This window comes from Microcaecilia unicolor, chromosome 1 (assembly GCF_901765095.1).
Source record: "Microcaecilia unicolor chromosome 1, aMicUni1.1, whole genome shotgun sequence".
NCBI classification, from domain to species: Eukaryota; Metazoa; Chordata; class Amphibia; order Gymnophiona; family Siphonopidae; genus Microcaecilia; species Microcaecilia unicolor.
Window position 1 is genome coordinate 688,907,127 of NC_044031.1, and position 27,089 is coordinate 688,934,215.

At 39.6% G+C, this 27,089-nt stretch overlaps 1 protein-coding gene across 1 annotated transcript in view; it reads right to left on the reverse strand.

Annotated features, from left to right (window-relative positions):
• The window catches only part of TLN2 (talin 2), a 523,010-nt gene that overhangs the window by 97,978 nt on the left and 397,943 nt on the right, over positions 1 to 27,089 (reverse strand). Inside the window, 5 exon segments of the mRNA XM_030188409.1 lie at positions 1,802 to 1,927; positions 9,013 to 9,196; positions 14,875 to 15,041; positions 20,231 to 20,377; positions 25,488 to 25,607. Coding sequence (XP_030044269.1) covers positions 1,802 to 1,927; positions 9,013 to 9,196; positions 14,875 to 15,041; positions 20,231 to 20,377; positions 25,488 to 25,607 — 744 coding nt within the window.

The window sequence follows — 27,089 nt, forward strand, 5'->3', positions numbered from 1 at the left end:
TCACGAATAAGGCCCCAAAAAGTGCCCTAAATGACCAGATTACCACCAGAGGGAATCGAGGATGACCTCCCCTAACTCCCCCAGTGGTCACTAACCCCCTCCCACCACAAAAAATGATGTTTCACAACTTTTTATTTTCGCCCTCAAATGTCATACCCACCTCCCTGGCAGCAGTATGCAGGTCCCTGGAGCAGTTGTTAGGGGGTGCAGTGGACTTCAGGTAGGTGGACCCAGGCCCATCCCCCCCCTACCTGTTACAATTGTGCTGCTTAATGCTTAGTCATCCAACCCCCCCAAACCCACTGTACCCACATGTAGGTGCCCCCCTTCACCCCTTAGGGCTATAGTAATGGTGTAGACTTGTGGGCAGTGGGTTTTGAGGGGGATTTGGGGGGCTCAACACACAAGAGAAGGGTGCTATGCACCTGGGAGCTCTTTTACCTTTTTTTTTGTTTTTGTAAAAGTGCCCCCTAGGGTGCCCGGTTGGTGTCCTGGCATGTGAGGGGACCAGTGCACTACGACTCCTGGCCCCTCCCACGAACAAATGCCTTGGATTTATTCGTTTTTGAGCTGGGCGCTTTCATTTTCCATTATCACTGAAAAACAAAAACACCCAGCTCACAAATTGTCGAATAAAACATGGACGTCTATTTTTTTCGAAAATACGGTTTGGTCCGCCCCTTCACGGACCCGTTCTCGGAGATAAACGCCTATGGAGATAGACGTTTTCGTTCAATTATGCCCCTCCACGTAAATCGCTTTGAATGTAGTTGCAAAAACCACAGAAAGGCAGTATATCAGGTTCCATTCCCTTTCCCTTTTGCCAGCCAAAGAGCTGATGTTAAGTGTGAGCACCTACATGTCGCAGGTACCTGCTTAAATGTACAGTACTTTACATGCTATACCTGTAAATAGGAGCCCTGTTTATGTCCTACCCATTTTCTCCCCGTGTGTGTATGCCCCTCTTGCAAATACAAAAATGATTGCAAATACAGTTTTCTAAAGAAATGAAAGCAATATTTGCACGAGTATTTGCATAATAGCGCTGAGTTGGCATTTATGCCAGAATTCTAAACGTTTATACGCATAATACATGTAAGTGTGTTAGCACCTGTTTATAGAATTGTCCTGTATATGTTTAGGATTGGTTTTTTGGGTGGCCTAAATTAAACCACTTAACTAGATAGATTGCAGCTGAGTATCACCACTATCCATATAATTAGGTGTCACACCCTCGTTCCACCTAGGCACTATACACATAGTGCTATGGAGACTGGTGAGATTTTCAGCAACACTATCTAGACAGGGCCACTGAAAATCAACAAATAGGGGACTCGTACATTTAGTGGTGCCCGCTGAATGTGAAAGTCCTTTAGAATATTGACACATGGAAATAATAGTGTGCAGAGTACAGCAGGGAAGCATACCCAACTTACAGCTAACCGGTGGGTTGATGCATTAGTAAGAATTACAAAAAGGGTCTGAACAAAGCTATTTTTAAATATGAAGGGATAAAATAAAGAACAGCAAATGATATGAATTATTAACTCCTCTTTTTTCTTTGAAGGTAAATTTCTTCTATGTAAGTTAGAGGGATATTATGAAAGAGACAAGAAAAAACACAGGTTGCTTTAATTACTACATGTTGCTATCATTTGTACCAAAAAATGTATAACTGCCTGAAAAGCACCGGAACATCCACCTTAAAGATGTTCATCTTTTCATACAGATTCTCCTGAATGTCTCCTATCCCTCAAATCAAAAAAAACTTCAGAAATGAAAACATTCGAAAGCTCCTTACCTTTGCAGCACTCTTGAGCTGGTACATAGATGGATCATCAGCTGGTTTGCCAGCAGCACATTTTGTAGCACTGATAAGATCACCAAGGGCCTTAGTAACATCTTTAATGGCATTGATAAGAACAACCTGCAAAAAGAAGGCACAACAGTAGTGTTTTACACTGATGCCAACTGAGTGCACAACAAGGTTTGTTTCATCAACACTTTCTGGCACTTTTCACATTAGTAATCTACCAGGTAGCTGTACAACAATATTTATTAATGCACTGGAATATCTATGTAAGATATTCCTAAGCAGAATTAAGTTGTAAATTAGCTTTACCCATGCAGCCAAACAAGCCGACCAACAGGTTCATGTGATACATGAGTGACAACCACCTTGTTCAATGAATCAGAGAGACATTCCTTCTGATATCAAAATGAAAAACTGTAAAGCATAATTTAAAGTCTGAACGTCAATATTATGTGTTACCAAACTACATATTTTCATACATTTTTTGCCAATAAAATTATTATTGACACACCAAAGAAGAATGGAACTACTAGGGAAAATAAAAACCATGCAGAAAAATGGCTTCTGCAATAAAATAATATAATGAAATGGAATTTTAAACAAAGAAACTTGATAGGCCAACTCAGTATGAGTGAAAAATAAATAATGCTAGATCAGAAACCATTTCAAACTTCAGGCATTTGGATTTAGTTTTCATGAGCTATATATTACATTGGCCTCCAATGAATGCATGCATCACTTTCAAATTATGTGTATTTGCCTATATCTCCGTCTTATATGCAGAACCTTATTGAGTTGCCAATGTGCCACACTGAAATCTTCCAGAGACTTCCTTATTCTCCACTTCCCAAATTGCAATAACATTCAATAGAAAACAATTCATAATGCTGGATTCTCCTATCGATGTACTAAGAGATGGAACTTCCTTCCTAAGCGATTATGTCATACAACCAAATATTTCATATTTTACAAATTGCTACATCATCTCTCATTGATGAAAGCAACTAATGCTTTCAGGGGCCCTTTTACTAAGCTGCGTAAGCATCCACGTGCACCCAGCGCATGCCAAAATGGAGTTACCACCCGGCTACCGAGTTGCTCTTGCAGTAATTTCATTTTTGGTGCTCATCCGATACGCACATCTAAAAACTAATTTTTATTTTCGGACGCATGTATTGGGTGCACACCAAGTGGCATTTGACGCGTGTAGGTCATTACTGCCCAGTTACCAAGTGAGACTTTACTGCTAGGTCAATGGCTGGCGGTAAGCTCTCAGACCCAAAATGAGCATGTGGCAATTTTCATTGTGCCGCACATCCATTTTTGGGAAAACATTTTAAAAAGGTATTTTTTGCAGGTGCACTGAAAAATGACTCTGTGCACATGCCTAAAACACATGTCTACACTACTGCAGGCCATTTTTCAGTGCATCTTAGTAAAAGGACCCCTCTGTCTTTAAGATGTACTATTCTTGTTATTACATTGTATTCACGTAGGTTTCTGTCTTTATAACATGGAAAAGAAAATAAGATGATACCTTTTTGTTGGACATAACTTAATACATTTCTTGATTAGCTTTCGAAGGTTGCCCTTCTTCCTTCGAAAGCTAATCAAGAAATGTATTAAGTTATGTCCAATAAAAAAGGTATCATCTTATTTTCTTTTCCATGTTTTATTTTGTTTGATTTCTATTGATAACCTTTAAGCGTGGACTAACACGGCTACCACACCTCTCTGTCTTTATAACTAATGTAACTTAGATTTGTTATCAAATGTTCTACTTTTAATGTGAGCCACATTGAACCTGAACTTGTTTGGGATAATTGTGGAATAAAAAGGTCATAAATAAATAAACATAACTAAGTATTTTGGGTTTACTTAAAATTAAATGTGAGAACAACACAGGGCTGGAGTAGTGATGCACTGGTGAAGCTTTCAGGAATCCCTTGTTCAAATATTTGATGAAAACAACAAGTACCTTTCACTGAGAGAAGCAGCAGATGACAGCCTTTTCCTAACATCTGGGCAGCTTATCACTGGGGCAAGAGGGTCAAAGCTCAATTTATTCCAAGACTGTTTCTTCAGCCTTTTAGGCAGCATTCATGACTTGCGAACCTTTTACCTTTCAACTAATGATTTCCAATTTCACCTAGAGATTCCAATTAGTATAGTAATTTGGCTACTCTATCTAACATCATACCAAGCTATTTCCTGTGAATTAATAAAAGCAGCAATTTAATCAACAATGATATGTACAGAATTAATTTTAAGAACTAAACAGTAACAACTTGGACTTGGCCATTTTTCTGTTTGGTTGAGGGGATGTTTCTTATGATCAGGGCATAAGCCAGAGTGTTTAGATGCCTTTGGTACTAGCATCCAAATACTGCTTTCGTTTCTTTAATAATTGAGGTCGATTTTGAAGTGCATAAATTCTGCTTCTAACCTCACCCTAATACTGGTCAGTTGATTTATTAATTACTACAATGTACTAGTTAGGATCCTAAAAAGAAAAACATCATCAGTTTTCACAGTCACATATGGCATGTAAAGGCTGACAAGATTCAGCAGAACACAGCAAAATGGTGAAACTAAATATTCAGACCAAAGTGGACAACTGTCCGTAAAATCTCAAAAGGCTAGACAGATGTATCATTTCACTTGGGGAATAATCTTCAAAGTCACTTATGCAAATAAAACAGTGGCTTATGCACAGAAATGGCTTGTTATAAAAGCCGCATTGATTTTAAAGTTATAAAGCATGTTTTATACGAGGAAAACAGCACTTAAAGCTCTGGTGATTTTATTTAATTCAAGCATGGCTTAAGTGTTTTGGGGGGGTAGTGTTTGGGCAGGATTGAAAATATATACATATCCTGTACCTAGTACATGCCTCAGAGCGGATGTAAATTTATCAAGAACATTTGTGCACTACTGTGGAAACCTATTTTATGAAGGCAGGTACACACATATGTATAGATATTACATAGGCATATTTTTCTATTCTACTTTTATAGGTGACTCACTTTAAAAAAATTGTGCATATAATATCATTGTGAGCATACTTTCACCTATGGCGAGCATTTCCACTCTTGGGGTGGAGTGGACTTCCGTGCAAAACTTTTGGATTTTTCAAAGTATGCTGTATGTGAATTTGTAAGAAAATGTGTGTGTGTACTAAATAGAAGAAATAACCTAGTAGGAGTCCTTCTGTATTGGCTGCATAAGTTAAGCCTCCTTATGTCCCACTTAATGCTTTGTATGCTGGGCAGACTTATACGGTCTGTGCCTTGAAGAGGACAGGTACAAATCAAGGTATACACAAAAAGCAGCACATATGAGTTTATCTTGTTGGGCAGACTGGATGGACCGTGCAGGTCTTTTTCTGTCATCATCTACTATGTTATTATGTATGCAATTATTTTCAGTTTTGAAGAATATGGGACTGCTGCTTTGGAAAAAAAATATTTTTACATTGAATTCTTTTCCTTTAGCACTCAAGATGGAACCCCCCCCCCCTAAAACACTATGTAACCTCCCGCATTGCTGTTAACTTATGGTTTTCTTACCAAAGAATATGAAAGAAGGTCATCCAGAAAGAAAGATATACTATATCAGTTAAAGCCGGGTTACTCATCATCTATAAACACACACCAGGCTGGCTGAAATATCCACAAGAATAAAGGAATAGTTACGTTATCTCATCCAGTGCACACAGGAGGACTTTATCCTGGTATTCTTTCTATTTTTGCAGTTTAGTAACAGGGGATCATTTACTAATGGTTAGCATGCACCATCTGCAACAATACCCACACAAATACAGTGTGCCCTGTGGCAAATAGCCTAAATGATCCCCTTAACATCTGTATTTCAATGATAGAACTTTACTAACTACAATATAGATAATTTTACCATTACAATTTCCCTTGGGACATGTCAAACTGCTAATAATGCAAACAGAAAGAAGAAATGAACTATGAAATCCATACTTTGTCCTATGTAATACTGAAGCATGGTTTTTACATTGAAATACTGTACCAAGGAATTCTAAAATAAAAAAAGTCTAATGGGTTATCCCTGAGGCCAAAGCACTGTATTCATGGGGCATTAGTATTCAAGGCTTCTGGAACTGCAAATAATTAATTTCCAAAACATTATGCCAGTTACAGGTGAAGATTTAGCAATACTTATATAGAGTGAAAGTAAATTTCAGACTGAACTCAGAAGGCCCAAGAAGGTACAATTTCTGTACAGTAAGAGTTCTTCTAATCTAATCCTGGTTTTTATTAACTGCCCATTCCAAAAAAATGGTCCTGAGCGATATTCATACAAGTCACATAATAAACACATACAATCAAAACAAAGGAAAAATAAGATAAAACAAAGCAGCACTAAAAGAAAACAAGATTAAGAATCAGAAGAAACTCCTAGCAAAAACTTATTAAAGAGAAAAGTTTTCAGTTTTCTCCTGAAGACCATATAAGAGTCATCTCTCCCAATTTCAAGAGGAAGACTGTTCCAGAAACTGGAAAGGGATATAGGCATCTTCTGCTCAGTGTGCGGCGGCGGCGGCTAAGAAAGCAAATAGAATGTTAGGTATTATTAGGAAAGGAATGAAAAACAAAATGAGGACATTCTAATGTCTTTGTATCGCTCCTTTGTGCAACTGTACCTCGATTATTGTGTTCAATTCTGGTCACTGCATCTCAAAAAAGATATAGTGGGATTAGAAAAGGTACAGATGAATGGCGACGAAAATGGTAAAGGAGATGGAATGACTTCCCTATGAGGAAAGGCTAAAGTGGCTAGTGCTCTTCAGCTTGGAGAAAAGACGGCTGAGGGAAGATATGATAAAGGTCTATAAAATAATGAGTGAAGTGGAACGGGTAAACGTGAATCGCTTGTTTACGCTTTCCAAAAATACTAGGACTAGGGGGGCGCACACAATGAAGCTAGAAAATGGTAAATTTAAAACAAATTGGAGAAAATATTTCTTCACTCAACATGTAATTAAACTCTGGACTTGATTGCCAGAGAATGCTGTAAAAGCAGTTAGCGGGGTTTAAAAAGGTTTGATGGCTTCCTAAAAGAAAAGTCAATAGACCATTATAAAAATGGACTTGGGGAAAATCCACTGCTTATTTCTAGATATGCAGCATAAAATGTATTGTACTGTTTTGGGGATCTTTCCAGGTACTTGTGACCTGGATTGGCCACTGTTGGAAACAGGGTGCTGGGCTTGATGGACCTTCGGTCTGTCCCAGTATGGCAATACTTATGTACGTATGTAAGGTTGGTATAAAAAAAACAAACAGCAGTGCAATTGTTGCTTGTACTGAACCCCCGTTACTGTAGGGAAACTTAGGGGTCTACAATCATTCACCTGAAAAGTATGTATTAAAGACAGGTGAATTATCATGGTATATAAATGCTCAGGTGCTTGGCCGTATAAAGATTTATGAATGAAGCAAGACATTTTGAACATAATCCTTGCTTCAACTGGAAGCCAATGGATAGCAATCAACAGATATGATGTAACACTATCATATCTCCTAAGTTAAAAATTATCCTAGCAGGTGTGTTTTGCAATAAACAGAGTTTTCTCTGTAATCTACCTGAAATGCCAAAATAAAGAGAGATACAGTAATTCAGCTGGGAAAGAATCACAGCTTGGACTAGTCCAGCAAAGTGTTTTTCATAAAAGAGGAGCAGATTATGCTTAATTGTTTAAACTTATAGAAAGTCATTTAATTTATTAACCTGGGGTTCAAAAGAAAGGTTTGAATCAAGAACCACCCCCAAAACTCTGGAGGTCTGAACAATTGATATAACATCTCTATAATGCAATGGTATGGACTGTGGTATATTTGAAGCTGAATTACTAAACCTTAATATCTTAGACTTATCAGCATTAAGTTTTAGCCAGTAGCTATGTGTCCTCACTTGTACTCTCTCGATACAGCTATTTCAGAGTTAATTAACAAAGGATCCTTAAATGCCGGCAGCAAAGCACAAATATTGGCATATGATGTCAAATAGGATCCTATAAAGTAAATGAATCAAACCCAAATTACTCATAAACAAATTAAACAATAGAAGAGAAAGGGGTGAGTCTTGCGGTGCCCAAGGAGGTACCCAAGTGGATGACTTGATACCAATTTCTAGCACACAATAAAGTGTGATTTGTCAAAAATTGTCTAAACTAGTTAAAAACATGTCCAGTAATCCTAAGATCACTGAGCCAGCTCAACAGCAAGCCAGTATTATATGCTCCTGAAATAATCAAGCTGTAGAAGAACAGTTTGTTTTCCCTGACTTTAAGTTTCCCTTATTTTACTTAGCAAAATAAGCAGAGATTCTGTACTATGTTGATTTCAAAAGCCAAATTGTGAAGCATGTAAACAAGAAAATTCATCAATAAAATGGGATAAGCTAGTACTTACTAAAGTCTCTGCTAATTTCAAGAACAGCAGTATACTGGTGATGGGCCTAATTCTAGAAGGTTGAGATAGGTCTAACTCACTAGATTTAGGAATCGGTGTTAGCACTACTGGCCCCACTGTAGGTTGAAAATAGACCAAACTGAAACAAATTGTTCATCAACAAGTTATCCAGGATTCTACTGCTGTTGGAAGGATCTCTTAAAAGAAAGGCAGGACAACTATCAGCAATACAACGGGACCTCGAAAGGCTAGGGAGTAGTACTTTAGTATGAGAGATCTCATCAAATGTTGACCAAATATGGTCAACAAGGAAATTATCTAGTGAAGGAGAAAGACAGAAAGTAATATCACACAGCTAGTAAACTTTGAGGAAACCTCTAACCTAATTTTTGAAATTTTAGAAGCAAAAACATCAGCCAGTATTTGAGTACTAGGTTGATTTTCAAGTGTATAAACATCACATCAAGGAGGCTGCATACGTTTGTTAACTAACTGAAATAAAGCTTTAGAATCAGAAAGAATTATCAATAAGGGAAGCATAGTATGATTTCTTTTGCAGGAGCTAAATCAGCCTTATATTCTTAATATTGACACTGTCAGGGTAATTTTGCTGCTGGATGTTTTGATTTTTGCCAATTATGCTCAAGGTGACAGCAGTCTTGTTTACTTTTCTGCAAACATGTAGGCCATTTCTTCCAGAAGTATCCCAATTTTCTCTCCTCTGCTGGTCTTCCACTTCCTTTTTCATACCCATACCTGTGTTTCAGGGTCATCAGATCCTAAGCTGGCTGATCCCATCTTTATGACCTCTGCCAGCTGTGTGATGGTGTTGGCTGAGGAATGAGCTGCTTGGGCCAGCTTATCCTGACTTGAGGCAGCACCGGACACCAGCAGCTTTGTATCTTCAACAAGAGTCTTTGCTGTTTTCAAGATATTTTCCCTAGAACCAGGAGCAAAAATAGCATTAAAATCAGTAACACAGTTGTTGAAAGAGTAGAACAATCAGCATCATGATCAACCAGAAGACTGAAGATAAAATGTTGACCAATATGCATACTTGGACCTACAGTAGGGAGAAAAAGCCTTTAATATTGACAGCACCCTTAACTTACTCTGCAAAAGAAAATACAGTGTACTGTATTATAGTCCAGTTCCAGTGGAAGCAAACTTGCTCATTGACATAAAATCACATGCATATCTCCCTTGGAGTAGGACAAACCATAGCTCCACATGGTGTGATGGCGGTTAAAATCACCACCATACTGGGCTGAGACAGATGCACTTGGGAGTGCAATTCCCACTGCAGCAACTTGTGACTCTGGGCAAGTCACTTAACCTTCCATTTCCTCAGGTACAAAATTAAGTACCTGCATATAATATGTAAACTGCTTTGATTGTAAGCACAGGATGGCATTATATCAAGTCCCATCTCTCTCCCCCGCCCCCCCCCCCCCCCTCACACATATAGAGATCAGGGAAGCAAGCGGAGCCGAGGGATTTGTCTTGTACACTGGGTAAACTCAGGTGGGGAGGATGGCATTCAAATTCCAACTCCACTGTGTGGCCTAACTTGAAAAGTTAGTGAGTAATGACAGCTGTAACAGGGGATCAGGTGAGACAGCCCATGAGAGAGAGCAAGAACTGGGAGATGTATTCAGTAGGTGGGAATTGGGGGAAGGAGAACCACACCGATGATAACTGTGGATGGGTAGGAGATCACTGGGATCAGATGAGTGGCTAAAGGGGCATTGGTGGTGGGGGCTTGAGTTGATGCTGCAGGCATTAAGGTTTGACAAGGGGTGGATTACAGGAACAGGAAGGCCATGGAATTTTTTTTTCGTAGTGGTTTATGTAGTATCAAATTACACTCAAATTATATTGATAAGAGATGAAAAGAAAAATGAACCTGCCCTTGCCCTAGCCCCCCATCTACTTTTAATCTGCTTTTCATCCCTCAGCATGATTAGTCACTACCATCTGAAACACGGCATAACCATGTATATGAAAAACATATAATGGTAACCTACAGGTTAGAGGGCAAGGAAGCCAGGGTTTAAATCCCACAGATGCTCCTTCTTATCTTGGGCCAGTCACTTAATCCTCCATTGTCTCAGGTACAAACTTGGATTGTAAACCCACCGGGGAAAGGGAAATACCTAGTGTACCTGAATGTAACTCACCTTAAACTACTCCTGAAAAGGCATTAGCTGAATCCATAATCCCTTCCCATTACAAATAAGTATTTTACCTTCAACTGAAGAAAAATCCATACACTACTGTCAAAATAAGGGAGCTGCATATTTCCAGCATGTACAAAGTCAGGTCAGAATGAGTATCTCAGTCAGTCTGCTGCTGCCTAATTGGTTGGGTCTTTGGATGGGTGGTAGCTGCCGATCTTTCAATCTCAAAAACAGAGTTGATGAGATCTGAGTTTGAGCCTGCTTTTCTGCCTGTGCTGTGACAGACTGCAGCCTCTGTGGCGTGGACATGTGGGAAAAGAGTGATGGGGCTGCTGGTGGTTGTGATTCACCACCACTAGCTTTGGATACTTCTGATTACTTCAGAAATTGGATAAGCACTCAATACTTTCTAGAGTAGCTGCAGCAGAGGACAGGGTCTGGCTGTGATGGCTGCGACCTGCTTGCACATGAAAGCAAGTCGGCTGGGTGGCTCAAGGCAAGCTGGACAGGAGGTACACAGGAGTGAAAGCAGATGCTGATGCGACACATGCCTACACTGTAGCTACACGCATGACCATTTACAGAGGTACGACATTGTACGCACTACAGAAACTGCAGTCTTATTTTTCTCAAGCAATCTTGCCAGGGGTGGAGCCTGAAAGTGTGATGTCATGTCAGACTTGGAGGGCAGCAGCAATGGCAGTGCTAAACTTTGAGTTGACCCATAGCAGCATACTAAATCAAAAAGTGAGTGATGGTGACTGACAGCAATGCTGATGGCCGCCCACCCCTAGGTTTGACCATCATCGGGTGAAATAATCTATTAGCCTGGATACAAAATAAAAAACCTCTCAGCTTATCTTCTTCACTGAATTTTATCAGTGAAGAAGTGTTTTCCCTTATTACTTTAAAATGTTCCTCAATCAAATTTCCAAGCAGTTGGAGCTCAGCACAAACTGTTTTACCCTGACATGCCAATGAATGGAATAGTTTTTAGCTGGAATTTTCAGACCCCTGGATGTAGCTATTTAACACTACAGCTAGCTAGTTAGATTCTTCTGAAAACTGTGCTCTCTATAACAGTTTTAAATTTCAAGAGGTCACATAATTTACCTGAAGCACAATAAAATTTCATCCAGTTTTTAGTCTCATCTATGTATTTCGCTTCTTGAAACCTTTCATGGTTCTCCTTTCTATTAGTTTCAGTGTGTTTCTTCTCTGTATTTTCTTTTCTTTTCATCTCTTACTAAAATCTTTTTATTATGTCACTTTTCTCCATCTCTTTTTCCTCCATTACCACCTCTTTAAAATAATTTTCCTTACTTTTATCATACCATATTCCTTCATCTTCTCTGTTATTCATCTTTTGCTTCTCTTTCCCCATCTTAAATTTTATTTTCCCTTAGCTTTTCCCGTCTCTACCACAGCCATTCCTCTGACCATGCTCAACCCTCCATGCATATCTTTTCTCCTTCTTCCAGTTCTCAACCTCTTTCTTATCTAGCTCCATCTTCTTACATCATCTACATATTCTACACTTACCAGATGCCACCTCTGTCATCACCTCTCTTCCTCCTATCTTGCATTCTTCTCCCTTCTGGTAAGCAGACCAATCACCGTTCCTTCCTCTTTGTTTATATATCTTATAAGAAGATAATAGCCATACTGGGCCAGACCAATGGTTCATCTAGCACAGTATCCTGTTTCCAACAGTGGACAATCCAGTTCACAAGTACCTGGCAGAAATCCAATTAGCAGCAACTATCCATGTTACCAATTCTGGGGCGAGCAGTGGCTTCATCCATGTCCATCTCAATAACAGACTATGGACTTTTCTTCCAGGAATTTGTCCAAACCTTTTTTTAAACCCAGATATTCTAACCACTGTTACCACATCCTCCAACAGCGAGTTCCAGAGCTCAACTATTCTTTCAGTGAAAAAATATTTCCTCCTATTTGTTTTAAAAGTATTTTCCATGTAATTTCATTGAGTGTCCCCTGGTCTTTATACTTTTTGAAAGAGTGAAAAATCGATTCATCTTCACCTGTAATACACCATTCAGGATTTTATAGAGCTCAATCATATCTCCCCTCAGCTGTCTCTTTTCCAAGCTGAAGAGCCCTAACCTATTTAGCCTTTCCTCATACAGAAGGTGTTCCATCCCCTTTATCATTTTGGTTGCTCTTCTTTGAACCTTTTCTTATTCCGCGATATCTTTTCTGAGATACAGCGACCAGAACTGAACGCAATACTCAAGGTCAGGTTGCACCATGGAGTGATACAGGGGCATTATAACATCCTTGGTCTTATTTTGCATTCCTTTCCTAATAATTCCTAGCATCCTGTTTGCTTTTTTGGCCACCACAGCACACTGAGTAGAAGACTTCAGCATATCATCTACAACAATACCTAGATCTTTTTCTTGAGTGCTGCCTCCTAAGGTGGACCCTGGCATCAGGTAACTATGATTTGGATTATTCTTCCCAATGTGCATTACTTTGCATTTGTCCACATTAAATTTCATCTGTCGTTTGGATGCCCAGTCTTCCAGTTTCCTAAGGCCTTCCTGCAATTTTTCACAATCTGCATGCAAATTGACAACTTTGAATAGGTTTGTGTCATCTGCAAATTTAATCAGCTCACTTGTTCCGATTTCCAGATTATTTATACATATTTTAAATAGCGCCAGTCCTAGTACAGATCCATGTGGCACTTCCTCCATTGAGAAAAATGGCCATTTAACCCTACCCTCTACTTTCTGTCCAATAACCAATTCCTAATTCACAGAAGGATACTGCCTCCTGTCCCATGACTTTCTAATTTTCTCAGGAGTCTCTCATGAAGAACTTTGTCAAAACCCTTCTGAAAATCTAGATACCTTTGTGTCTTTCCTCCAACATTTCATCCCCTTCTAATCCTCAATATTCCCATTTTATTATTTTCTCTCTATACTCACTTCCAGTTCTCCTCCTACCTCTCATCATCTTTCCAATCTCCATCTCTTCAACTACTTCTAGTGCTACATCTTTAATTCTGTCCTCTCACCTCTCTCCTTGGTAATCTCTTCTCCCATCATATACTCCACGTCATCCTCACTTCTTCCCTTTTCCCATTTAGATTGACAATATCCTCTCTATTCTTCCCTTTTTATTCAGCTTCACTAATCCCTTTTCCACCTCTGCAATGCTCATTTCAGGGTGTGTCCTCTAGTCTTATTGCTAGTAAGGAATTTTTATTAACCCTTTCAAATAGTACTAAGTCTAAAGAGCACACAAAAACTAAGAAATTTAAAAAAAACATAGGAAAACGTATACTTTTTCACTGAATACAAATCAAGCTGTGGAATTTGTTGTCAGAGGATATGATCAAGGAATCAAGCATAGCTAGGCTTTAAAGAATATGGATAAGTTATTGGAGGAAATGACCGTAAACAATTATTTGCCAGGTAAACTTGGAAAAACCATTGCTTATCTCCAGGAATGAGCAACAAGGAATGACTCCTTGGGATCTGCTGGGTATTCTACAGTGACCTGGACTGACCACTGTCAGAGACAGAATGCCAGGCTCCATGGACTAATAGTCTGATCCAACAGAGTATCTCATGTTCTTATTGCATATCCCTCCCTCTGTTAACCCGCTCCTAAATTTGCCTCTTCCCCAAAACCCACCAGCTTTGCATCTCCCTCCCAAATTTCCAGACACAGTGTCATTTCCTCTTTGTTTGCTCTGCTGCTGTATATACTCTTAGAGTACAAATACAAATGTTAATAGTGATTAAAATTATTAATGTCATTAATGCTGCCATTAAGTCTGCCATTGCCTTGATCTCTTCTCAAAGCCTTCCTCCCGTCTGAAGAGGGAGTGAAGGGAGGGTCTTCTTTGGGGGAGGACAGGAGGGGTGAATGCTCTGAGGGTAGACTTCAGAGAGGGGTGGATACTCTTTGGGGAGGGAGCTTTGCAAAACTATCTACCCTCCCCCCAATATTCAGGCCACTACCCAGTTAGCTAATCAGATATGGGGCTGAATATCATCACTATCTGTTTAACTTGTCAGATAGTACTTCTTCGTTCAGAGGAGATATTCAGCAGCACTATTAAAAAACACGATTAACTACATTTTTAATCGGGCAGTTAATTGCAATTAATTTTTTTGACTGAATGACAGCTATAAACTGTATATATAAAAATTTACAAAAATTTGTAAAGTATACATGGATAGTGATCTACACCTGATCCTCAATCCAACTCCCCAAAGGCTTATTCAATAAGATAGATCTTAATTTAAACAATTTTTTTATCTTCCTCCACTGTTTAAACAGCTCGGCAGATACTGTTTCACAATCAGCTGCAATATCAGCATAAATTCAACAGCATGTCTATGAGGTCAAGTCACCCAATATCAAACCAGTTGCCTTCTATGTTTTTGGTAAGTCTGACCTGTGGTCTGCAAATGATTCGTTATTCTCTGCGTTGAGGGTTCCAGCTGTAGCAAACATGATTGTGGTATCAAGGTCTGCGATGATCCCAGATACTGTACTACCTGCCGTGATGCAGGCCTGGGTACCTTTGTTTCCAGCTTGAAGGGCAGAAAGAACCAAGGAAACCTTACAGAAAAGAGAAGAATTATAGAACAGGCAACATGGTTACTTTAGGGAATAAGTGACTTGAGCATATTTCCAAAATTGCTTTGGGGTATGATGTAAACAAATACAAAAATGGGAACTGTATACTGCCCAAACCAAATAGTAAGATGTCTAACAGACCAGGAGCGTATCAGAGTACTTGCACAGTACTAATGAACCACTCTAGATTATGGAGCCTCTTACAGGGCATCCGATTCCAAGCCCTCCAACCTCACAGGTCACTATTCCTCAATCATTTACTCTCCACAGTTTGTATTACGAGCCAATTGTTTGGATATGTAGGAGAATGCAGGTGATCTGAATTAGAATGCACCTGAAGCTGCTTCGGAAGCAGGCACTGTAATGTGCAGAAATGCCAGGAAGGTTGTGGTGCCTTATTCAGGATGCTGGTGGGCATCGAGAAAAGCCTATGGAATAGCGGCTGCCAGAGAGCTAAGTGCTTTTTTTTTTGCTTTGGATTGCTTATTTTGGTGAATTGTAGTTGATATATTAAGTAGTAGTCAGTGTTAGACATATTAAGTTAATAAAATTATGTTTTGATATTTACAAACTGTGGAGAGTAAATGATCGAGTTTGAAGTGCTTGGAATGGGATGCCCTATAAGAGGCTCCATAACCTAGAGTGGTCTATTAGTACTGTGCAAGTACTCTGATACGCTCCTGGTCTGTTAGACATCTTACTATTTGGTTTGGGCAGTATACCGTTTTCATTTTTATTTGTGTTTGCATTCTATTGGTGGTTCTGGTTTGGTACCCTCTATTGTTATTTGCTTTTGGGGTATTATGTAGGCACTAAGAAACGTGGTGGGAAGGTGGTAATTTTAAAGTTTTTCACAGTATAAAGGCCCATTTGACAAGTGAATAAGGTCTTTTATAAAGTGGTATATGCGCATAAAAGTATGCGCAACAGCAAGATAACGTGTACTGAAATGTGCACCGTGAACAGACATTTCTGGGGTGTAGTTCCGGTGGAGAAACAATGTACATATACCCTCTAATTCTGTAAAAGTTGCCAAAATTGCGTGCACAAATTTGGGTGTGCACAATTTAATTGAACAAGCTAATTAGTGCCAATAATTAGTTTTTAACAAGCATTGGCACTAATTGAATTCAGTTAATACGTACGCATGTAAATTTAGGTGTGTGATGTGCGCCTAAATTTTATGCACATCCAAGAAAACAGGGGGTGAAGGGGGGGTCAAGTGCATTTCACGGCAGAGTGTGGGCATGGATTCGAGTTACAAGAGCAATTATAGAATAAGGGTGTTCCACGTGTAAATTTAGGTGGGGCTATTTGTACCATGTTTTCGTTGGTACAAATTGACATGCTTAAGTGCTATTCTATAAATTGCACCTAAATTTACACGTGACCCCTGCGCTTATGCGCTATTCTATAAACTGCACCTAACTTTAGGCACGGCTTACAGAATAGCACTTATATGGGGGGGGGGGGGGGGGGGTCGGTCTGATTCATAGAATTCACCCCATAGAGTACAAGCACACATTTAAATCCACTTCAGAGCATGCGTAAACATATGCACTGGCATTTGCATGCTACAGGAGCTGGTTCTGGGTGGCTTTTTTTTTTTTATGAAGGAACTTAGGCACCCATATTGCCTTAATAAATTAGGTTTAAAATGCCGCCTTTATGGATGTTTCACATGAACGTTGTTATAAATTCATTATTTCATAATGTACATATACTGAGGTGGTGATAAGGGCTCCTGCAATAACCCGGCAGTAATCAGGCAGCATGCGGCGATGCCCAATTACCACCGCGTCAGCCATTTCCAGGGGTTTTCTTTTTGCCTTGGAAACGGCACGTGCTCGGGGCGGGACTACTGCCGGTAGTTGTACCAGAAGAGCAAGCGATAAGCCCGTGTTGGGCTTACCACCGCTCTGTAAAACAGCCCCCAAGTTGGTATAGAAAACGTAATATCCCCAGAGGAAACACAAAAACATGTAATTAAATCTAAATGATGCCCTTTTTCATGAGTAGGTTGTGGCATGGGCGAATTAAAATCCAAATTGTCTAAAAACATCTTAACTCACTCACATTTGAGTCTTCCAATACTTCTAAATGTAAATTCACATCTCCTAATAATAAGGTATAAGATGCATTTAAAACAATTTTTCCTATAAAATCATAAAAATGTGTAGGCATTCCTGGGGGTGAAGAATGGATGGGGCTGTAGCAGATATCTTATAAAATACATTGACCGTAGTACAGTTTATAGGACAAATCAGTCTAGTTTTACTTCATTTTTTATCTATTGTTCATATTTTATGCATATTTTAGACCCTATGTACCTCTTATTTACTCATATGTGCTTCACAGTCCAGGCACCCTGTTATAAGTTTACCCCCATGTTGATCTGGTCTATCTTTCTGTTTAACTGTAATATTTTTAATTTGGATTAACAGAACTCATTTATGTGGTCTTATCTAATCATTTTTGAAATGCTTCACATCAAGGACTCAGCAAACTGAATAACCTTTGCACAAAGATAGACCATTTGTGGCATCTCTGTCATGGAAACCCAAAATATCTCATGCATCATACAATTAAAATCTGATTCTGGAGCTTATTCTGTGCTGCGCTTACCAGTCAAAAAACTGCAACCTCTTCCCCAGGAGTAAAATAACGAGGCTCTGGTTACAGACTGCTGACAGTATAAATGCACTTGCCAGCAATTCAGAAGGTTGTATTCATTTTATTTATTTTGTATATCAATAGAAATCAAACAAAATAAAACATGGAAAAGAAAATGAGATGATACCTTTTTTATTGGACATAACTTAATACATTTCTTGATTAGCTTTCGAAGGTCGCCCTTCTTCCTCAGATCGAAAATAAGCAAATGTGCTAGCTGACAGTGTATATAAGTGAAAACATTCAAGCATTACTATGACAGTCTGACAGGGTGGGAGGATGGGGGTGGGTAGGAGGTATGCATGGGGACATCAAAGCATATCATTGATATTCTAACAGGATGGGTGTGGATAGGTGAGGGGAGGGTGATCAACAGAGACATACAGCTTTATGGTTTATAATGGGCAAGGAACCCCAGATCCTTGTTAAGTCCTTTCTGTTGGGTGTTAAAATATTCAATCATTCTGACTTCAAAGGTCTTATGTTCTTGTATGGTTTTAAAGTTACCTTTCAGGATTCTCACAGTGAAGTCACTGGTACAGTGTCCTGGTCCTGTAAAATGTTGACCAACAGGCGTGGGAACCCTACTGGCACCAGTATTGTTCATGTGATGTCTATGTAAATTGAATCTTGTCTTAAGCATCTGGCCTGTTTCTCCACTATAGCATCCTTCATTACATTTTTTACACGGAATGATATATACCACATTGGAAGATGAGCAAGTGAAAGATCCCTTTATGTTGAATATCTTTCCTTTGTGGATGACTTTGGGGTCCTGTGAAATATTTTGGCATAGTTTGCAACTGGATAAATTACAGGGAAGTGTGCCCTTCTGTTCCTTTTCAGTCTGTGATGGAAGTTTACTTCTGATTAGCTTGTGTTTTAAGTTGGGTGGCTATCGGAAGGCCAGTACTGGTGGGGATGGGAAAATCTCTTTCAGTAATTCATCCTCCTGGAGTATAGGTTGTAGATCTCTTATGATTTTCCTCAGTTTTTCCAGCTCTGGATTGTATGTCACTACAAGGGGGATTCTGTCTGTGGATTTTTTCTCCTTGTACTGTAGCAGATTCTCCCTGGGTGTTTTGAGGGAGGAGGCAATATTCTTGGAGATTATTTTGGGGTTGTAGCCTGTTTGAAGGATGCAGTCAGGCTTTTAAGGTGTCTGTCTCTGTCCCTTGGGTCAGAGCAGATACGGTGGTATCTTGTGGCTTGGCTGTAAATGATGGATCTTTTGTATGTGAAGGATGGAAGCTGAAGTTGTGGAGGTAGCTGCATCTGTCTGTGGGTTTCTTGTATATAGATGTTTGTATACAGCCATCACTGATTGAGACCGTGGTATTTATTTTGTACAATTGATATACTGCAGAATTAAGCCTGGAAAGGTGACTAAATGTTTTACACCATAACTAAAATGCTTTGAGACAGTGCTGATTAAATACTGTAAAGGGCCCAAAAGGAAAAGGTCAAAGGGAAGGGGACAAAAGAAGGTAGAGAGGAAAATGAAGAAAAAAAAAGGCAAATGAAGAAAAAGGCAGAAAAAAACACAACATATTCTATTCATGTTTTTATATCCTGCCTAAATCAACCTGGAATTAAAGCTGGTTACATCCAGATAAAACAACTAGTATGGCATCAAGCACGTAATACAAATTTTCCACATATTTGCTAACTAAGTAGGTTTTCAGTGCTTTCCTAAACATCTGAACTGGAATAGAATTCCACATCCTGCTAGACAAAGTTAAACGAACTTTCATGAATGCGTTTAAAGCAAACTTGGATTACAGAAGGACTACCCAATCTTATTAATGATCCAAAGTGAGAGGCAGAATGAACAGAGGGAAAAGTAATTAACTGAACAAGAGCTTGAGGGCAGTAACATAGTAGATGACGGCAGAAAAAGACCTGCACGGTCCATCTAGTATAACCATGAATTATTTTGAAAACCCAACATGTCAGTACCGATATTCACTATAGACAAGAAAAAGCAACACTGGGCCTTCAAGAAAGAGACAATGGCAGTCCTTTATTGTGAAAAAGACCCAACACGGGCCGTGTTTCGGCGCACAAGCACCTGCCTCAGGGGTCACAGTGTGTCTTCACAATATATGAGCAGGAATGTTCAGACAGTCTGAGTAAATTGCCAGCCACCACTGAGCGTTTGTTCAATCCTAACAGATGCTGTCTGTGTGAAAACTGCCAAAAGATAGGACAGACGCCATTACCAGCATCTGTCCTATCTTTTGGCAGTTTTCACACCCCTGAGGCAGGCGCTTGTGCGCCGAAACACGGCCTGTGTCGGGTCTTTTTCACAATAAAGGACTGCCATTGTCTCTTTCTTGAAGGCCCAGTGTTGCTTTTTCTTGTCTATATTGTATGCTTGTATACTGTATTACCCTCTCTTTTGTGATTAAGTACCGATATTCACAACATACTAGATTGTGTTTGACTCACACACACACACTATGGCCAGAAGGTACCAGTTACCCTACTGCTTGTACCTTTTCAGTGACAGCCCGAGCACATTCTATCAGCTCCCGCTTCGTGTAACTGTCAGACGGGCAGATCTGAAGCGCTCCAGCTTTCTGGACAAGAAAGATGCAGCCGTGTCCCAAATCCTGAACCCGGGTCTTTATCTGAAATCCAATCTGGACAAAACGCAAATACAGTTAATGTGTGTTTCTACACATATAGTAATCTGTAGAAAGTGTAGACTACTTGTAGGGGCCTGCAACTAATTTTTAAAAGACAGAGGCAATGCATGGCAGGTACTTAGTACCAGATGGATTCCTTCCTATCATTTAACCCCACTCATTTTCCTGCCCTGGGTAAATACTCACTTTATGAAAAATGCGAGTATTTTTACATTCAGGGATAAGAGGCTGGAGGAGGGAACTTTAAATAGCATTTTAATGCGGGGGAAACAGCTCTTTATTCACATAAACTACCCCAATAATTCCCAGTTTAGAACAGAAACTATAAAATGATGAGAATCCCAAAGCCTACCATCAAAATATTTTTTGCCCCCAAATGTACAAGATTAGTCCTACCATCCAAGTGCAGAAGTGAAGCAAGGATTAAAAACAGCCAATAATTCTGATCAATGCATCACTTCAGAAAATCTATCATACTCTTTTTGTTTTCCTGCCTTTTTAGTACCGATAAACCTGATGCCAAGTCACCACCCTGTGACATTTTGGATCACAGCCACCGATTATCTGGTCCATCATTAATGCAAAAGTAGCATTCCAGAAGTTTATTTATTTGGATGTTGCTCACACCTTTTTTCAGTAGTAGCTCAAGATGAGTTACATTCAGGTACATTGGGTATTTCTCTATCCTTAGAGGACTCACAATCTAAGTTTGTACCTGAGGCAATGGAGGGTTAAGCGACTTGCCCAAGATCACAAGGAGCAACTGGCCACCTCTGGATGTCAGGACTGGTACTCTAACCACTAGGCTACTCCTCCACTCCATTTATATGTGATTCAGTCAGATGTAAGAATGTACATGCACTTAATCAAGCTTCTCAACTTTATTTTTAAATTCAAAAAAATCTATTGAAAACTGGGTCTTAGTTTTACATTACAGAAGAACTCTCAAGCATACAGTACTTAATCAGACCCTATACCCTAAACACATCAATTTTATTAACTTTACCTTGAAAAGAACATTTGAAGGGCAATTCTATAACTGGGTGTCTACATTTATGCTGCCCCTCCCCCCTAAATGCATAATGTACAGAATACTGGCACTTTCAGCAAAGCGACTAAGTGCTGTTTTGAAGGGCGCATGTATGTGACAAAAAGCTGTATTTAGTAAATGGCATTCAAAATTCAGTGCTGAAAAAATCTACATGAAACGGTATCCTTTAACGGGCGTTCCAGGATTAGCACCCTTTATAATTCTGGGATCCACGCCTAACTTTGGGCTTGAGGAATTACACCAAATGAATCCAGATACAAATCCTGGCATGGATCCACACTACTCTATAACACTTCTCGTATCTTACGGGAATGCCCCCAACTTGCCCATGTCACTCCCATGGCCACGCCCCCTTTGCAGATCTGTGCAGAAACTCTTAGGCACTATTGTATCAATAGGCATGTGTTTTCGTGTGGATCTGCCATTTCTGCCTGTTTTGGTGCCTTGCATCGGTTTAAAACACTTTTCTGTGTCAAGAATTCAGCACAGAAGTAGCGCCTATATTCAGAGCCATAAATAGAATTCCCCTGATAGTATGTAAATACAAGGGGGGGATATTCACATGGGTGTAGCATAGGAAGGGCAGGGGGGTATTCACATGGGATGGGTGTAGCATAGAAAGGGCACAGGTGGGGCTCCCACTTAATGTGCATTAACTTACAGAATGACATTGCCATATTTACGGAACCACTATTATGCCAGTTCTACGGCTGGTGTAATCTTGGGCACATACATGTAAGCATGTCAATGCTGGGTTATACTAGTTTTTTGCAATGGAATTTGAGAGCCCAGATGCCAGTATATGATAGGCTCTCACTGCATGACATCAAGAAGCCTAAAAGAGGCACCCAGTAAGAGAAGCACCTTCATTTGTTCATTGATTTTTCTGACATGGATATTTTTTGCATTGCCAAGTGAGAACAGCAAAACCTGGAAGTACATTTTTCAATCCAGTTATAGCTGTGTGTAATCTGGTGAGCAGGAAAGCTATTTGGGTAAAGTTACCTGCACAACTGGTAGCCGTATATGGAGGAGAACTCATCTGGAAAAACATTCAGCTGAATAGGCTTGGAGAAAGTTATCCGAGTAACTTTGCTGCTTTATATATAAAAAAAAAGGGTAGGGGGCCCAACAGTGCCTGATTCTCCATTCAAGATAGAAAACAACAATTATACCTCCTTCCCCCAATCTTCTAACTTAAAAGAAAGTACCTGCACAAGCCAGTCTTACCCCACACTCCAGAACCTCCTTAACTGCCCTGGATGCCCAGTGGGAGAAGGAGTTTTCCCATTTTGTTTAATGTAAACAAATATTAGCCACACTCACTTACAATGAAAATTTACCACCACCTCTAATAAGTTTTTCACAATAAATATCATCACAGTATTCTTAAATTTGGAAACTGAAGCTGGATTGTTATTCATAAAAAAAAAACAAGACAGTCAAAATAATCTTAATAAACCAACACCTTTCCTCCAGTTTTAAGCACCGTACATTCTGTCCCCTGCCTCACAAGAGCTACAAGCAAGAGTTGTATTAATTGCATCAAAGAAAGGTATGGTTAAGCAAAGAAATGCATACAGCTGGATTAAAAAAACAAAAAGCAAACAACCTGTACCAGGCTCCAACAGCCAGTCATGAAATAACTTTAAGGGTGCTTTATAGCTTCTTTATATTTGGAATTAGAACTAATTTAAATTGTATATTTCATTACTTTATGACAGGCTAGTATGTACTAGCTGGCTCTCTTGGGACACTGTAGACAGACTGCTCCTCTCTGGAATTTATTTAGTATAACTCTTTCTATTAACAAGCACTTAAGGACACAATAAATAAATCGGACTTGAATACCAGATGGTTGCCAACCTCTTCTTAATCAGATTTCTCTAGAGAAATTAAGCTTGCAAACAGCTGTGGCAGTATCATTCTAGCAAGGTGAGGCAGTATAAGAAGCTTGATCGCTTTATTTGTAATGCATCATGCCTGAGTTCCGCTACAACCTTCAGCCCAGAGCTGTGTTTATTTCCTGACCTACAGCATAACGAACATTCATGAGAGGAATTTACATACACGAAAAGCAATTCAATAATTAAGTGGGTGCAAGTGCACAGAAAATACCATTTACATGCGTAAGTGAACTATGCGATATTCTAAGATGACGCATAAGTGCCAAAGTGCGAAACTGCAAGTGGCATACACATAGGCAGCACTTGAAGAACAAGGAAGAATATCCTACGGAGTAAAGGCCAACCAACAAAGTAGGGAAGGGACTTAGGTCAACCAAATGAGAGGGACTCCGGAGGTGGATCAGTAAGAGGTCTTTATTGTCAAAATACAGATATAGTGGACTCGACACAGTCCCGAGTTTTGGCCTACCTCAGGAGTCTTGGAATTTGTATGACTTCTCGGATATCATTACTCAAAGAAATAGCACAAAACTGTTGCTACAATGTGTGTGTTAACAAGAACTTCAAAGTACTGCTGCAGTTGTGCAGTGCAATGAAACTACAGTACTTTGACATTCTTGTTAACACACACATTGTAGCAATGGTTTTATGCTATTTCTTTGAGTAACGATCTCTGAGAAATCATAGAGATACCAAGACTCCTTGAGCAGCCACTGTTGCCGAATCACAGGACCGTGTTGAGTCCACTATATCTGTATTTTGATAATAAAGATGCTGTACTGATCCACCTCTGGAGTCCCTCTTGTTTGGTTGACCTACATCCCTTCTCTACTTTGTTGGATGTACACATAGGCAGAGCATGGGTGGGGCTACCACTTGCGTGCGTAAAGTCTAGAATAATGTAAGATATGTGGGATGCATACTGCACTTAGGTGCACCTATTTTCACCTGCCATAGACCAGGTGTAACTGGGTGTGCCTACACTTAGGTGTGCAATGCAGGCTTACGCTAGTATTCTGTAATGGAATCAGGCACTCAGATGTTATGGAATAGGCACTCTCCACACAGCATTGGGTCACCCTGTTACAAAATTGCCACCATAGAGTGTGCAATTCATGCAAATGCTTCTCATTCATATTTACTCATGATAAACTGATTCGCTTGGGGGCGGGGGGGGGGGGGGGTCCTAAGGATGGGCTTGAGAAGAACTGGCTACCAGTAATGCGCAATGGCTAGGGCATGTACTGATAATGACCACTGACCAGTAAAGCAGCACTTCAATGTAATCATTCACAAATCTATTCCTGGTCAACTGCTCAATGGTAGACTTCTTACAAAGTGTAGGAGTAGAGGAGTAGCCTGATCATTAGAGATTGATATCCAGGGGTGTCCAGATGAAATCCTACTGCTGCTCCTTGCGATCTTGGGCAAAGTCACTTAACCTTCCATTGCCTCACATACAAAATTAGATTGTAAGCCCTCCAGCGATAGGGAAACACCAAACTGTACCTGTGTAACTCACCTTGAGCTACTACTGAAAATGGTGTGAGCAAGATCCAGATTTTAAAAATATATATCCGTTAATATGTATCACCACTGTATATTACATCACATAAGTTCTTTTAGAGATCCACAATGTCCTTGCCCCAATAATGTTTCATCACAGGGAATTTAAGGTGATTAGCTCAAGGTTATGCAAGAACTGCTAGGTAGGGGCATAGCACTAATAGCTTTGAAATCCACTCTCTATGCTTCAATATCTATAACAGTGCTAACACTACAAAGAGGTCTAGCTTCCTGCACCTGGCTAGGCACCAATACTAAAATTGTACTGAACATCATCTTCGGGACAGGTCAAAGGGTGATCTGGGTCATACACTTCTGAGAAACTGATGCAACAATGAAGGGTTCTCAACACATTCCTCTGGATACAGGTTTTGAGGATACCCATGGTGAATATACATGAGATAAATTTGCATGCACAAATCTTTGGATATTCTGAAAACCTGATGGTTAGGTGTGTCCCAGTGACTGATTTGAGAACCCCTGCATTTAATGTACCCATCAGCCGTATTGCTCATGTCATTCCGAAACAACATATAGAGCATATGAAGTATCTGTTAAAAAAAGAAATAGAGTGGTAGACCTCCTCAGGTTCCGCAGTGGCGGCTGCCAATCGACCTTGAACAGCCAAATTTCCGTAGTCACTGGCCACTTGAGATGCCAGCCCTCCTAATTCTTCTGGGTTAGTAAAGGACTTTGTCATCTAGGGAAAGAAAACAAACAAAGAAACAAAAAAGACGTAAGCAAACATTAAGAAAACTTAGGCTGAAGAAGATTACTTAGATCCCCTATAAATCCCAGTCTGCTGCTGGCTGTTGCTTGCTAATACAAGATATGGAATCACTGAGCTGAGCAGGCATTGGTGAGCTATAAGGCAAATCTCAGCTTGCATTCTGCTGTAAGGGAGAGAGGTGTGGTAGCTGTGTTAGTCCACTCTTAAGGTTATCAATAGAAATCAAACAAAATAAAACATGGAAAAGAAAATAAGATGATACCTTTTTTATTGGACATAACTTAATACATTTCTTGATTAGCTTCAAGGTATTATTATTATTATTTATTGCATTTGTATTCCACATTCCCCCACCTATTTGCAGGCTCAATGTGGCTTACATAGATTTGCCCTTCTTCGTCAGATCGGAAATAAGCAAATGTGGTAGCAGATAGTATATGCCCACCCCCACCCTCCCACCCTGTCAGACTGTCAAAGTAATGCTTGGATGTTTCACTTATATATACTATCTGCTACCATATTTGCTTATTTCCGATCTGATGAAGAAGGGCAACCTTCGAAAGCTAATCAAGAAATGTATTAAGTTATGTCCAATAAAAAAGGTATCATCTTATTTTCTTTTCCATGTTTATTTTGTTTGATTTCTATTGATAACCTGCTGTAAGGGATAAACACACATGAGTCCACACTACAAAACTTAACAGAACTAAAGAAGCCATTTATAGTTTCAACTTTAAAAATATATACATTCAGAGGGTATTTTATAACAGGGCTGCCTTGGTTAATAGGACAGGGATGTGCCTACTTTTAAAGGCACATAAGCACCTATGTATCTTTATAAAATACTAGCACAAATCCTACAGTAATTGTGCCAGTCCCTGGAAATAAAATAGCAGTTGGAGACAGGGCAGCAGCCTCTTCTCTCTTGGATATATATTTGTCAGTTGGGGCAAGCATAGTTTTTACCCCGGGTTAGCGTTTTGTTCAACCCCTGATGCAGCTATTTTGGCAAATGTGGCCACATTGGGTCTGTTTTAATAAAGAATTTTCTGGACTCTTGGTCTGCTCTGTGTTCTACTCAAACTTCACCCCTGAGCACTGGCTTGCACCATGGACACTTTTAGGACGACTTCATTTTATAAGAACCCACTTCCACACATAAATCAGCGTTTTACACATGAAAATGATTTATAAAATCACTCCCTTAACAAATATCCCAGATGTATTTCAATTCAATGTGAAATACGATTTTCTTTTAAATTTACTTGCAAAGCAGCTTAGTTCTTAGCCAAACTCCTATATGGTAGAGATTCAAAGGTAGTGCTCTGGTCAACTTACAGGGTCATTTTCAAGACTGTCTACTTTAGAACAAAGCCTGCAGCTGTATTTTGTCCAGAAATGTATTTAAAGGGGAAGTACATACGCATCTGCCTCTTCCTGCAGTAGACCAAT